General features: G+C 50.0%; 1 protein-coding gene across 1 annotated transcript in view; it reads left to right on the top strand.

Annotated features, from left to right (window-relative positions):
* GALNT14 (polypeptide N-acetylgalactosaminyltransferase 14) overlaps window positions 1–14,668 on the top strand; it is a 94,402-nt gene that overhangs the window by 32,037 nt on the left and 47,697 nt on the right. Inside the window, exon 2 of the mRNA XM_041425135.1 lies at window positions 1,962–2,131. Within this exon, the coding sequence (XP_041281069.1) occupies window positions 1,962–2,131 (170 nt within the window). The remainder of the gene's footprint in view (window positions 1–1,961; window positions 2,132–14,668) is intronic.

Consider the following 14,668-nt stretch of genomic DNA (forward strand, 5'->3'; position numbering starts at 1 on the left):
AGTTAGATCCTGGGAAAATGCCATCCCAGACCCTGGAGGACACTGCCATGTGCCAAACCCTGCTTCTGCTGCCTGGCCAGAGCATTGCTGTGCTTGTAGCAAGTGCAGAATCTCCAGTTTTCTTGAGGGAATCCACCAGCCCTCCCACCTGAGCCATCAGATTCTTGCACCCTTCTGGCTGATCCGAGGCTATTGGGTGTAACTGACATCACAAAAACCAAAACAACATATACACTCACACACATCTTAGAGCCTTAAGTACTGTGTGGCCACTTTCAAAAGCCATCTCTCTTATTAAGTTTGATAAAACCAACTTTTATTTTTTCTTCACAGCATTAAAATTTAGGGACTGCAGCTCCGGTGGCTGTTTCAGCAGCGCCAGGCCTCCTGGGGTCATCATGAAATCTTATAAACATCAGGCTGTCACTGGCTCCGCGATGCAATCGCCTCACTTTTCCCTGATCTTTTACTGCCGTGCTAAATCATGTTTTGCAAGATGCCTGAGAAAAAAACCAACATAAACAGCATTTATCACCCTGTGCACGTCGGCCCTCCTGAAAGTCCGCGGCTGTTATGGGCGTCCTCGTCGTAAAACTGCAGGGACCTTACTGGTTTCATAACTTTCTCCCAGCCTTGAATAACTTTATTCCAGTCCTGAATAACTTCCTCTCAGTGTGGCTAGTGACTCAGGGGTTTCTTCTGCTCTTCTCACACTGGGGTAGTTGCTGGAGGAGGTCCTGAGAAGGCCATGGGGTCACAGCAGGGGAGGATGAATACAACCCTGTGTCTGGAAACTCTTGCATCCCTGGAATTTGTTGGTTCTTTGGGAGTGCTCATGTTGCCGTAACCCAGGGCGATGTGGGGCATCCTGTGGCTGGAGGTGCCTGGCTTGCTCCTGTGGTGGTTCACTTGCAGGAGCCAATGCTCCCTCCTCCCCTTCCTGTGACTACAAAAAATGCACTGCCAGATGCGAGGAAAATCAATTATGGGATAAAAATCGCCCTTTTCAAAAGCTTCATTTTGCGCTATTAGCAGGCAAAATCGGCTTTGAGATGGTGTGAGCTGTGGAGGGGGGAAAAAAAAGAAAAGCAGAAGAAAAGATCAATTATTGGATAAGATCACAATTTTCTTTAGGGCTGAGATGTGTGTAAATGTTTGCATCTCTCAGTGTTACAGGTAGGCTGAGATCAAAGAGGTTGTGCTGCTGTAGCGATGAGATCTTATCGGCGCTGTTTTGTGCTGGCTGCCTCAGACACTGCCAAAGGATGCTTAACCCCCCGACAGCTTCTGCTGCTCAGGGATGCTTCAACCCCGACAGCACTGAGCCACCAAGAAATGCTTAAACCCCCCAAGGTTGTTGAAGCTGCTGGTTAACCCCGAAATGCAGCTTTTGCATCCTTCTGGAGTTGGGGGGGGACTACACAGGCATGTGCTTCCCTGCTCTTCTCCCCGCTGTAGGGCTGAAGTCCACATGTGGTGGCACAGATGGACTGGAATTGGGCTGGGCCATGATGGTCCCCTTCTTCCAGGGTCCTGTTGCTGGAGCTGGGGCTAGGATGTGGATGTGGAAATGTGGGATTACTCCTTTCCTGCCTGAAAGGTTATGGGGGCCATGGGTCATGTGATGTAAAATACCTTTGTTTTTTGCCTGGAGAGAAATTAAAACCCTTAAAAAAAGTTTGTGCTGCTTGAGAGGGGCATCCACCAGAGACCTGAATTTGGGTTCAAATGAGTCATTTTAATTCAAATTGGTAGGCTCTCTTTGACATGGAGTTTCAGGACATTAAGGATGAAAAATAAACCCTGAAGACCCCATGGGACTCCTCGTTAGCTGCTCTTGCAGCGCTTGCCCGAGTTGGAGGGCTGGCGGAGCTCCGGCGGGGCTTGGGAGGACGTGTGGAGCGGGGTCAGGCGTGCTCCGCTCTCTCCTGTCTCTAACGGGGCTGACTTTGTGCGCGCAGGAATCGGACGCGGACTGGGACGACCTTTGGGATCAGTTTGAAGAGCGGAGGTACCTGAGTGCCCGGAGGTGGAAGGGCGGCGAGGACCCGTACCGGCTGCATGCCTTTAACCAGCGGGAGAGCGAGAGGATCCCCAGTGACCGCGCTGTCCGCGACACCCGCCATCACAGGTTCTGCCTCCCCCCGGCTCCTCCTGGTCTTCCTCACCAAACTTCATGGCGTGGGGGCGTTGTCCTGTTCCCCTTCAGGGCTGTGGTTTCGGGCTGCCACTGGGTGTTCTTGGGATTGGGTCTTGCCCTTTGCTTGATTTCTTGGCATGTCTGGAAGTCTTAAACCTGTTGATTGAAACTGTATAAATTATTCCAGGACCATAGGGGAAGAAAAGAAAGGCCTTTATTTTCCTTTCAGTAAAGTAATGGGTTTGCAAGAGCAAGTCTCACTGATGGGCAAAGTCTTCACTGGTGCTGGGAACTCTTGCTCTCCAGACACAGTGAGGGGATGCAAGGGGGATAAAATAACTGTTGAACGTTGAAATTGCTCTGCAGAGAGAGGAGTGGGGAATGAGGGGTAATTGCTGAGTGAGGAGGAGAGAAGGGTTAGAACTTGTTGGGTCACTAGCTGCTCCAGCGCCACTGAGTTCAGAAATATCCTTTGGTGCCCAAAGGAGCTTTTGGGAAAGGCAGAGAGGATTGCAGCAAGAGTTGCCTTCTAGATGGAGCTGCACTCCCCTGTCAGTGTGAGAAGGGTGGGGTGGGAGTTTTGGTGCACCCTTGCTTGCTGAGGCCTCAGCTGTAGTCTCCCTCTGGTTGTCTTTCCAAACTCACTGGGGAAGAGCTGCCCTTCCTGTTGAAGGTCAGTGAGGTTAGTTGTTAGTTTGCTGGATGGGGTGATGCGAGGATGTCCCGGTGGTGAAGGAAAAGCTCCCAGGGTCCCCTCAATGCAGTTTTCCTCCTTGTCACCTGAGGACACAGCGTATGCCTGGCCCCTGCTGTCAGTCACCAGCCCACAGCCAGTGCTAGCTCTTTCCATGGAGCTGTGCCTGGCATTATGTCCCAGCTTGCTGGCAGCAGCTGTCTCTACTGCCTTGTCCTGGGAGCCCTTTAGGGGAAGTCCTGCTCTGGTGGGAGCTCTGTGCTGGAGCCAGCCATAGCACCCTCCTGCCCGTGCTGCACCTTGCTCCCAGATCAGAGTGACTCCACTCCTGGCACCTGACCCAACTCTGAACTTCTCCTATTCCAGTTGAAATGCAGCACTCAGGCTGAAATGCTGAAACAGCATCAGTTCCCCAGCCCTGTAGCAAGCCATGTGCTTATTTATTTATTTAGCTTCTTTTTGTTGTGAGGACCAGATGCTCCTTTCTCTGGAGAGGAGCTGTCAGCCCTGACGGACGCCTGTTATAGCTGAGCAGAGAGCGAATGTGCTATTCCTGGAGAGAATTAATGCCAGGGATATTAACCATCTGCCCTATTAAAAGGGAAGATTGGCTCACTTGCCCCTTGCCTACCCTCACTGTGCCATGGCAGCCACCTTGTTCCTGGGCGGGCAGATGTGGCACTGAGTGCTCCTGTGAAAGAAAAGTTCTCATTAAGGAGGAAGAGAGGGCACAGCACGTGGGAGGGGCTGGGGCTAATTTAATTTGTTTCCAATTTCCTTAACCCGGTAATTGGATTCTGATTTATTGAATATGCCTGAGGAATGCTGAGGATGATGCACCATTAGCCAAGCATTAGAGTAGCCACAGAGGAAATAGAGCTGCCGGCAGGTCTGGGGGAGGCAGGCACTGATGGAGTGGATGCAGGAGGGAGAAGGATCTAGGACTGGTGGTTGAGGGAGAGAAGAAAGTGCAGAGCTGAGCCCTCTCTGGTAAAAGAATCCTTACTTACAGCACAGGTGTCCTGGGAGCTGCTGCTCAGGCCCTGCCATGCAACCTGGAAGCTGGTCTTGAACTGTGAAGCAGAAGTGTGTGGGAAAGCGTGGATAAGCATGGCCTACTCTCAGAGCGGGGAGAAGTTGCTGGTGACTGTGCAAGAACATAGAAAGGGAATCCACCACGGGGTTGACTAGATGCCCTTCTGTGAAGGGGAGGGCAGCGTTGCGTGGACCAGGCTGTTGTGGGAGAAAGGACACCTGCAGTGCTCCTGCTGCATGTCCTACTGGAGGCTGTGTTTAGAGGCTTGGTTTCAGTGGAGAACTTGGATTAAGCTGCTCAGAGTGAGCCCAGAGAGTCATGCCTCAATTCTACTGCAGCTGACTTGGGGCAATTCAGGACCCCACACTAAGGGGTGCCACTGTGCCAAGAGGCTCCTGCCCAGCTTGTGTGAGGGTTTAGGAAGCTTTGGAGAGGGTCTCATCCATCATTTCCGCTCGTTGCCATTCATAAGCAACTTCTCCTTCAGCCTCTCATCGAGATGCTGTGCTCTGCTTTGTGACAAGTTTTCCAGTGTGTTGGCTCTCCATCCTTCATGCCTCTGCATGACATGTGGCAGCGCTGAGATGGACCTTCAGACCATGGTAAAGCCCAGAGACCCACTCATTGGATCCTAATCCTAGGGACTGGAATGTGGGAATGCTGCTCCTTACAGCTTCTCTGTGGGGTGTTTTTCATTAGGATGTTGCAGAAAGTGTCCCGGTGTTTTCTCTGCTAATCCAGCCAAGCATCTGGACTTGTCAACGATAGCTGAATATACAAAATCTGGCAAGGGCTGAGCAGCAAGCTCCTTGCCAGGAGGTCATGGAGAGGGCAAATACTTTCAATGGGATGGGATGTGGCACTGACAGCCAGTTGCTTAGCAATGTTTGCTGGATTGATTTTGTTTTTAAATTGCAGCCAGTGGAATAGTTTCAGATGGAGAGGAATTGTAGTGTTCCAAGAAATCAGAGCAGGAGAAACCGTGGTGGCTCTCTTTGTCTGCCTCTGGCTAGTGCAGGGCTATGAACTTCAGCTTGGTTTGTGGGTGATTTCAGCCAGGGAGCTGTCATGCCTTCTGTGGACTTGTGTCACTTGGCCTGGGAGACCTCACAGCCAGAGTTGCTCCTGGTGACCTTCTTGTGTTTCGCTGCCATTAACTCCCTTCCTGGCTGCACGTTGACTAAGCCCTTGGACCACATAAAGGGCTGCCTTTCTCCAAGGAGAAGACCTTGGATGGTCCCGTGGTGCTGCATCCCATCTTCCCTAAAACTCAAGGTTAAAACACCCCTGTGACTGCGTCAGCAGACCGGACCTGGAGTTTGATGGTACATCCAGACTGTGCAAGCCAGCTCATGCCTCCGGAGTGGGTGGCTAGTCTCCCTCCACCACGGTAGCCACATGCACTCGGAATTACCTCATCCCCACATCCCACCTCCTACAACTCCCACCGGCAAACGGCGGGACCGAAGCGGCAGCGAATGAGTCAGTGCCGGGCGTGAGCACGGGGCGGGGGGAGAGGAGCTGAGCTTTCCAATATTGCTCAGCGGCTCGGAAAGCTGACAGTGAGGACGTGTCGCCCCCAGCCAGAAGATTTTGTCGTGATGGCTCCTGGGCTTTTTCCATCTGCGGCAGACAGCTCCTGGGGAGGCTGGTATTCACCACGCCAGTGCTCCATATGCTGCTTGGGCTGACCTCCGCCTCCCGGCGCTCCGCTGGGTTTGATGGATGCGCAGATGCTGTTGTGGCTGCCAGGCTCGGCTGGGACCCGGCACCGGCCGGAGCGGGGGTTTGTGCTGGCTGAGCGTGGCAAAGCAGAGAGGGGAAGTCGGGGATAAGGAGAGGAGATGAGAGGCTGGAGGAGAGGTGAGAGCCTCCAGCAGACTTCTCCAGCTATTGCAAATCACGTCAGCCAGCTTCAGGCATCTCCCAGTGTCTGTTTTCCTCTATTTGTTTTGCTTCTCACTTCAGCAGTGCCGGTACACGTTTAGTAGTGCTGTCTCAAGAGCTGATAAAGCAAGAAGGCCAAGGATGGAGCCCTCTCAAATTCTAGTATAAGACTGCATTTTTGAAATTCCCTCCTTCCCTGAGTCTCAAGTGTTTTCAAGAGGTCCTACCTACCCAACTGAAGTTTAATTTCACAGCTGCTTAGGGGTGTGTTTGTGTATGTGTGTGTCTGAGATAGAGAAAGCAGCTGCTAAGATCAAGTTGTGATTGAAACATGAGGCTGGCAGGAATGCTGCAGGCGTGAAGATCAGGTGTTGCATTGTCTGCTGAAGCGGAGAGCATCCTGGCAGCCCAGAAGCCAGGTCCTGCCAACTTGTGCCCCCTAGAAAAGCTCTGCTGTTATAGTGTTATAGTCCTGTTCTCTTTGAGAACAATAGCACACATTTTTAATCCTCCAGGTTTCTTCTCTTAAATCTCTGGGCTAAGCCAGCTGGAGAGTGTCCCCTGGGTAGGAAGGCTGCTTAGGACTGGTTGCTCTGCTCGTATGGTCTGGTTTTAGAGGGATGGGAAGATGCAGGTGGTGCCTGTGAGGTTTCGCTAAGGCAGAGAGTTGCTGTCTTGTGTTCTCAAGGTCCAGAAATGCCAGGATTTCAGCCCTCAAGCAGGAGCATTGCACGCTGCAGTGCTGTTTTGACCCATTAATTTCAGCTTGCATCCCAAGGGTGCAGAGCTTGCACATTTCACATTGCAGTGGAGCAGCTGTGGTTGGGGTAGGCAAAAATACCTGGCTGTGCTGAGTGTGGGGATGACTGGAAAAACAGGTGGTCCTGAGGGTCAGCTCTGCTGGGTGTGGTACTTTGTACATGGACACCTGGGGCTGAGCATGGCTCTCTGCCCTTCCCTGTGTCCCTCTTGGACACGGCTGGCACATGGCACAGTGGGAGCACATGTTGGCATCCCTGTGCAGATGACAAGAGGGCAGCTGTGGCACATGCAGGCTTTGGAGTGGCTCCGTTTTCGGGTGAGTTGATGATTGCCACCCAGACGTGGCAAGTACTGAGAATATGGTGATGTCTTCTTGGGAATGAGAGTTGAAGGGGAGAAAAGCTGGCAGCATTGCCTTTGGTTTGGCATGTTTATGATGCCCTTGGACTTCTCACATTGTCTTGTCTTCTTCCAACTTCCTTTCTCACCAGACCAAAACCACTTTGAGGCTGTTCTTGAGATGAATACTGGGTCTCAGCAGCCAGAAATGTGGTTTTTGCTCCACATAGGAATTTAGGCATCTCACCTTTCTTGTCTGGTTTCTTGAGAGTCCCCAAAGGAGGAACTTAATGTCTGGAGACCACCATGTGTGGAAAAGCCCAGGCAGGACAGAGTGGGGGCTCTGCTCTGCTGTCCTCAGTGGTACCTGAACATCAGACCTGCCGAAGCAGGTATGTCCCTAGGGTCCCTAGCAGATGACCAAACCCCGTTTGAATTTGAGGGAGGGTTTGTAGGGACCTAGATGGACCTTCCACAGTTGAGAGCAAAACCAAACCTGCAGATTTTTGAGGTCTCCTGTTATCTTTCACTTTGCTGACTCCATACAATTCTTACTTTGGCCTCTGGACTGTAGCTGGGCTAATCCACTTTCCTGTGTAATACAGACTAAGTCCCGAGGGATTGTTATTTTTAAAATGTGCTTATTCAAGCAGTGTCTCGTGAGTTGCTGCCTTGGGGTGTGCTGTGTGGCAGACCAGGGCAAGAGGTGGTGTGGGCAGGGGTGCATGTGCTTGTGGTCTCGCTGTGCCTGGTGCTGCTGGGTGCAGGTCTGAGCAGAGGAGCCTTGAGTGCAGTGCAGATGGATGGACCCCTGCCCGTGAGGTTGGATGAAGGAGGGAGCCAGGTGGGGAGGGGGAGTGCTCATGTGCTGCCACATCTCTGGCAGTGGTGAAAGCTGGAGGTGTTCTCGTGTGGCCAGCTGTCTGTGCTGCTGCCTTTGCTCTGCCCTGTACCCTCCAGTGTGGGTGCTCCCCCTTGAGAAGTGCACGATGCCCTGAGGGGAGAAGGGTGCCAGCGCCTTGTGTGAGCCTGGGGTGGCTGGGTGTGAGAGGGTACAGGTTTCTTCTTGCCTTTGGGGTTCATTATTAGCTGCTGGGTGGCTGTCAGCAATGTCCTGAGGATTTTTTCTGTCGCTTGATCTGTTATTCCAGCTGTTACTCTGTTTTCTGGGCAGAGCCAGGATATTTGTCATTTCATTGCAAAATAAGATTTATCACATTTCAGCAAAATCCTGTTATGTGTGAGGGCTGTCCAGATCTTTTGCCTGTAAAGCATTTTGGGGCTGAAACAGCTGGGTAAGAGAAGATCTGGGGTACCCCTGCATACCTTGGTCTCCTTATTTCTAGTGACAGCAAGAGCAGAGCACGACCCTGCAGGTGAGCAGGTACACAGATCAGTGGTAGAAAACACATTTTACACAAAAGTATTTCCATTAGGAAACAGCATGATTGCTTTTTTTTCCTTGGACACCCGACCCCAAGAGGTTAGCTCTCAGTACTGTGTTTTTCCATAATCTCCCTAGGCTGAGATCTCTCAGGATGAATATATAAAAACAATCCTTTAAGTAGAGTAGGGGCTGGCTTTTCCCTTTGGGATAAACTAGAACTGCCTGCATTGGTCACGGTCTTGGTTCTGCCTTTCATCAGATGGCTTTTGTGGCCTAAATTTGAAACTTTCATGCTTATGTGGAGTGCTCACCTCACATAGTGGCATTTGCACTTGGTCTTCTGGGTGAATTTGGACTTGCAAGGGGGTTTGAGGAACCATTGTGTGATCAAAACACAGAGAGATTGTTTTCAGGTAGCACAGAGAACAAGGAGTATTGAGATTGGCAATTCTTGGCAGCTAAGCAAGGAAAGCAAGACAGCTATTAATCAGAAACTGGCACTTCATAAAATCATAGAATAATTTGGGCTGGAAGAGACCACAGGAGGTCTCTGATCCAGCCTCCTTCTCCAAGGTGGGTCAGCTCTGTAATCAGCCCAGGTTTGTCTCAGTGCAGGAAGCAATGAGCCCGCTGGGACTCTTGCCTCTCAGGCTTGCCCCAGCATTTTATAAAAGCTGATGTAATTTAAAAACCCAGCACATGGAATTTGTAGTTCTTTTCCCCTAGCTGCCTGTGTTTGTGAAACAACTTTGAAGTTGCTTGAGGTTCTGTCATCTCCTCTTTTGGTGTTCATCACTTTCGGGTGATTTTAACTACCACACTCATGTATCTTCTCTGGCTTAACATTGCAAGGCTTTTCCAACAGTGGGGTTGAGACAGGTTTGAGAAAACTTGGTCAAAGACAAAAATCCCATGGAGTCTCCCCTCCATGTGCTTAGAAGTGGAAAAAAATATTCACTGGACCATTTTAGCACTGCAGAAATCCAGTATTTCGCGTTTTCCTGATTCTGCTGGAGTTGGTGTCTGGTACAGATGTGGGAATACCTGCACTGAGGTGCCTCTTTCTGACAGCTGCACCTTCTGTTCCTGGAGAGCTCATGCAGATGGGTGTCTCTGGGGACTGACCAGCTGCAAACTGAGCAGGACACACACACAGTCCTGGGAAATAGCTGGGGAGTGTCCAGGTCCCCATACTGGGAGTACCTGTGGCCACCCCAGTGTCTGTGATGTTTGCTGCCCCGTGTTTTTCCTGGTGGAGGTGGAGGGCACAGCTGACCTGATGGGTTCTGAGGCAGGGACTGGTGGTTTCTGGGGACAAAAGTAGATGAATGCAGTGATCTTCTTTCAAATATCTTTCTACATACTGTCCTCTTTTGAAGCCTTCTGGGTTTGGGGGTTTTTTTGAATGTGGTAGGGGAAGAAAGAGTAAATGAGAAGGATCTGCATGAAGTGGGATTATTGTGGATTTGAGCACTGAGAGAAGTTGCATTCCCTGGGGATGGCTGCCCATGTCTGAGCTGGGATCTCTCCTTGGCCAGTGCTCCTGGCTAGACCATCATCCCAACATTCACTTGTCCTGAAGTGAATTCGTTTTTCCCTCAGATGTGACAGGGCTTCTGCCATTGCCCACGTTGGATCTTCCTGTGCCTTCCTGGGGAGCTGGTGTGCTTCCTGGGCACCATGGACACCCAAACCACCCTGTGTGACCCGCACAAACTTCTGTGGAAAGGAGAGAGACTTTCAGGCACTGAGATCCCAATCCAAACACAGATGCCTGAGGCAGCCTGTGGTACTGCTCTGTGCCCTCCAAGCCTAATCACTCCCTGGAGCTGGAGATGGTGGGCTGGGTCACTCAGCATTGCCTCCTTGGCAGGGCACAGGGTCACTGTCACCACCAGTCTAATTGCATCCCAGGAAAAGGAGCTCTGCCACCCTCTTGCTTTCAGAGGTGCTGTGTTGTCCTCACCCTGGCAGTACGGTGGCTCCCCTCAGGCTTTTGGAGCACAGCTCAGCTGGTCCCAGGTTGTGAATCATGGCCTGGATGCTGGGCTCTGGATGTTGGCTGTCAGCAAGGGGCAGGAGCTGAGGTCAAGTGAGGTGCTGCAGTTTTGTATCTTGAGGGACTGCCTAGAGAAAAGGCTGAGGAGCTTTCATTAAAAATGGTTCCAGGAAGGAATGCTGGGGCTGGGGGAGGCTGGTGTTTCTCCAGGAGCAGGGTTGATTGTCTTTTGGTTGTGTCTGCTGTAGGGATGTGGCAGATGTGACAGCGCTTATTCTGCAGTGGTGGATTTTCAGTGCTATTTGTCCCCTCTTCTTTTTCTTGCATGAGAAGGATGAGGGTAACTTGAGAATCAGCTGAGGAGTGAGCTGGGCTCTCTGAGGAGCTGATGGAAGTTTATAGGTGGGTGTTTGGGATGCAGGAGCATGTGCCAGTTAAGTGGTTCTGTTACTCTTTTTTTTTTCTGGAGGGCAAAGCTACTTCCATCTGAATGGGCTGTGCAAGGAGTATGAGTTATGGCACTTGTCTGCACAGCGAGCAGAAGCTATTCCTGAGCTGTATTCTTGGCTAAAAGATGTCTGCAGGCCAAAGGGGATTGGCAGGGTGGGTACTGGGGGAGTCTGTAGGGACTCAGTGTCTTGGAGTCTGGCTGCAGGCAGTGGGGATGACTGGACTGTTCCAGCCAATATCCTGGTATAATACTAAATTTCTCACTGCTGAGTTTTGTTTATCCAAGCTGTCCTTCCTCCCAGCCCCTCAGTGCCTTGCTGGGTGGGAAGAGCATCTGCAGGATGGACAGGCATCCTCCCAAAGAGAATCTGAGGGGCTTACAGGGGAGCCTGCACAGCTTCCACCTCAGCTGTTCCTTCCCTGAAGAATACCTTTGTTTTGTGTTCCTTGCCAAAAATTGCGGTTTCAGAGAGGGAAAAAAGCTGAGAGCTTCCCTCTTCCCTCCCTCCCCCCCCACAAAGTGATGTATTTCTTTCCCCTAAGTTATTTTGGCTTTGCTTCCCTATGAGACAGTTTTGATTTCGTGTTGGAAATTCCCCACTCACCCGTCCACTGCATTTTGCCAAGAAAAATGCATGCACAAAACAGTTCTGGGTCGATTTGAAATGACCCTTCCCTCATCCTTTTTTAGTCCCTCCATTTTCCCTGCTTGCATCCCAGCCCTGTGGAGAGATGTTGTGCACTGTACTGAGGACTTGTGTGCAGGCACTGGGGGAACCTCCTTCTGTGCAGTCCCTGTGGGAATTTACTTCAGTTGTTGCTTCCCCCATGAGAACAGGTTTGGTTTTGGGATGGAAGAATTAGGAGAGCCCATGGGATTTCCCTTTTCTTGTGCAGACTGAGGTGCTGGAGCAATAAGGGAAGAGAGTGCCTGGGGAGAAGGGATTGGGACTGGTGCTCCGGTCTCAGTGCTCTTTGCTGAGTCACAGGGCCTTGTTTTTTTTAAAGCATCCTTGCACCAGAGGGCATGGAATGGACCAGAAGAATGTGTACAGCCTTTGAAGAGAGGGGTTTGCCTCTGTTAATATCCTGTGGCAGGTTGGTTTGTGTTGAGGAGTAGCTGCTGGTGAGATGCACTGTTAGCCCAGAATTGAGCAGCTGTCTATCCATCAATACCACGTGTCTCTCTCCAGCCTCCAGTCTCTTGCTCAGTCCCTTGGGAAATGGCAGAGCTACTACTGCCAGGGCTAATTATTCCTCAAGACAGAAGACATTTGATAAAATATTAACCTTTTTCAAAAACAGAGCCCCAGTTAATTAGCTCCACTTTTGTGACACATTCACCCAGAGATAAAAGCCCGTTCCCCAGATACCTGTCTGGGGGGACACAGAGGAGTGGAGGAGTGAGAGCTGGGAATTTAATAAAAGACACTGACCTGTCAGTCACTGCGCCCTGAGGACAAACTGCTCCACTTCAAGGTGAGCAGTGCCTGGGTACAGGCACTGCTGCTTTTGTTCAAGAGCCTGAAGCTGGAAACAGAGATAGAGTGGGTGGTGGGATCCACCTCGCTGCCTACACCTGGGCTATGTCTGTGTTGTCAGTGCCACATCTCTGGAGCTTGAGTTTGGGGGCTATGTGGGTAGGTAGGGTTCAGTAGAGCTGAGTGAATAACAGTGTTTCAGTTCTTTGGTTATTTAAAAGAAAGAAAAGCCAGGAGATGGCAATTTCAGGATAAACCAAAAGCAAAGCTTGGTGAATCTAAAATAAAAAGGCAGGAAAACTTAAAGCCAAAGAGATCTGTTTTTCTCATCCTGAAAAGGGAAAAATTTCATTTAGATCTCAAATGTTTTTGACACTTCAGTCATCTAAAAATGACAAGCTGTATTTAAAAGCAAGTGATTTTGAGTATCAGATGAAAAGTACACATGGGGCTCCTGAGGAACAAACAATGTGCTGGAGTGGAAGTGATGCTGCAAGGTGCGTTGGTGGGTGCAGGAACCACTGGTGGGAGGCAGTCACTGCACCAGGAGAGGCTTCTTCCCAGGGAGGGATGGGGGTCTCTGGCAGACCAGGACTGACTGCAGACCCAGCCGTGGCCCTCGGGGTGGCTGCGCCAACATCAGTCAGTCCTTCCTGCCTCCTTCCCTGCAACAGCCTGAAAAGATCCTGGGGTTTTTGTGGGGAAGAGAAATCCTTGCCTGTCTCAGTGGCCTTCAGAGGGTGCACCCACCTGAACCACACCAGGGCCCTGAGATGATTTCATGGTGGCCATCCCTTCATCACCAAGTGCTTCAGCATTCCCAGGGTGCCATTGATCACCCTCTGCTAGAGCCATCCTCTGCCTTTGACTGCTGTAACATATTGACCACTTGTCTTATAGTTATTATGTGCCATCGATTACTTTGATAACTTGCTCCAAGTAATTCTGACAGAATGAAGTTGTTTGTTTAACTCTCATGCTTCATGCTTGTCTTGCTATTTCTATTGACCTAATATGTTTATGTGAGCTGAAATCAAAGTCAAATATTAGTAAATAATGGAACTAATTCTCTGAGACTCGCTCCTGTTGATAATTAAGGCCATGAGACAGTTTCTTCCATCAAGCACTTGTTTGGTTTTTTCTTCTAGCTAGCACCTTAAATTCCTATTCCATCAGCTGCAGCAAAAGGGCATTTTTTGGGGGGGCCATTTGGGTGGATTTCTGCTGTGAGCTCTGCAGATCCCTGCATGTTGGAGGTGTTTTTGAGCTGTCACTGCGTGGAGCTGGGTTTGTGCTTCTCCAGCTGTGACTACGGAGGTGTTGTGAGGATGGGGACTTTCTCTGCTTTGATTTGCCACGTGATGCCAGGAAGCTCTCTGGTCAGAAAGCATCCTCCCTAAGGAATCTTTACATCCAGGGTTCCAGCCATCTGAAATGTAATTTCAGGTTTTCCTGGCTTCTAAAGATCTTTAATAATGGATTAGTGATTTTTCCATGAAGGTGCAAGGTACCAGATTTTGCTTTTACTTCCACCAAGTGAAAAGCTTTGCCATCAGCTCTGGTATTCCAGTAAAACTGGCATCAGTTTAAAATTCTACCGAATTGTACTGGTTTTGCTTTCTTCTTTTCACTTTTGTTGGCTTCATTTTTCTTTTTGCCTCAGTTCTGAGGAAGGAAGGTTGGAGGGAGTCAAGAAGCAAGACAGACCCTGAGTCTGTGTGGAGGGCCCTAGAAGTCTGAATTATTCATGAGCTGCTTTGAGAATCAAGACACACAGTCTGGTTTAACTTGTTTTTAAAGGCAGCCATGCTATTCTTTCCTTCCTTCTTAGTAAATTCTCTTTTTTTTCCCCTCTCCTTTTCTGAAGACAAAAACCCAGCAAATTTTTAATGAATTATAAATGCATCTTCTCATCAGTTTTGAGGTTCACAGGCAGCAGCACGTCATGTGCACAGAAGGTTATTTTTGCCTTCTTGCATTTCCCCTTTTCTTCAAATTTAGTCGTTTGATTAATTTTTTAGATATCTATCTTGCAGGGAGAAGAAAGAAAGAGACTGAAAGAGGCAGTGAGTTAGAGGAAATATTAATTGCACGCTCGCCACATCCAGCACTGCTTCAGGTTCCAGAAGCTGTGCAGAAAAGTGTCCTTCTTGGTCAACCCAAGGAGACTGATCTCAAGTCAGCCAGTGGTTAAGGTGCACCAATTTGCAGGACTCTGCTCTTTTGTGCATTATCTAGTATTTTTGTGGGGAAGGTGCAGACTTGTACAGGTTCCTCTGGACATCTAATCTACAGCCAGAGCTGGTTCACAGCCCCAGCAGATTTTTCCTGAGGGCCTTCTTTACAATTTTATCAAATTACATCTAGTTCAAGCCTGCTGAATAATTCTTTGTTAGCTCTGGTGCTAACCACCAGGGAGTATTAGTTGCAGATGGGCCTCCTTACCCTTGCTGAAGCCCTTGTACACCCTGAAGTCACCTGCTCAACCAGGGA

This window comes from Onychostruthus taczanowskii, unplaced genomic scaffold (genome assembly GCF_017590055.1).
Source record: "Onychostruthus taczanowskii isolate IOZ18803 unplaced genomic scaffold, ASM1759005v1 scaffold87, whole genome shotgun sequence".
Taxonomy (NCBI): Eukaryota; Metazoa; Chordata; class Aves; order Passeriformes; family Passeridae; genus Onychostruthus; species Onychostruthus taczanowskii.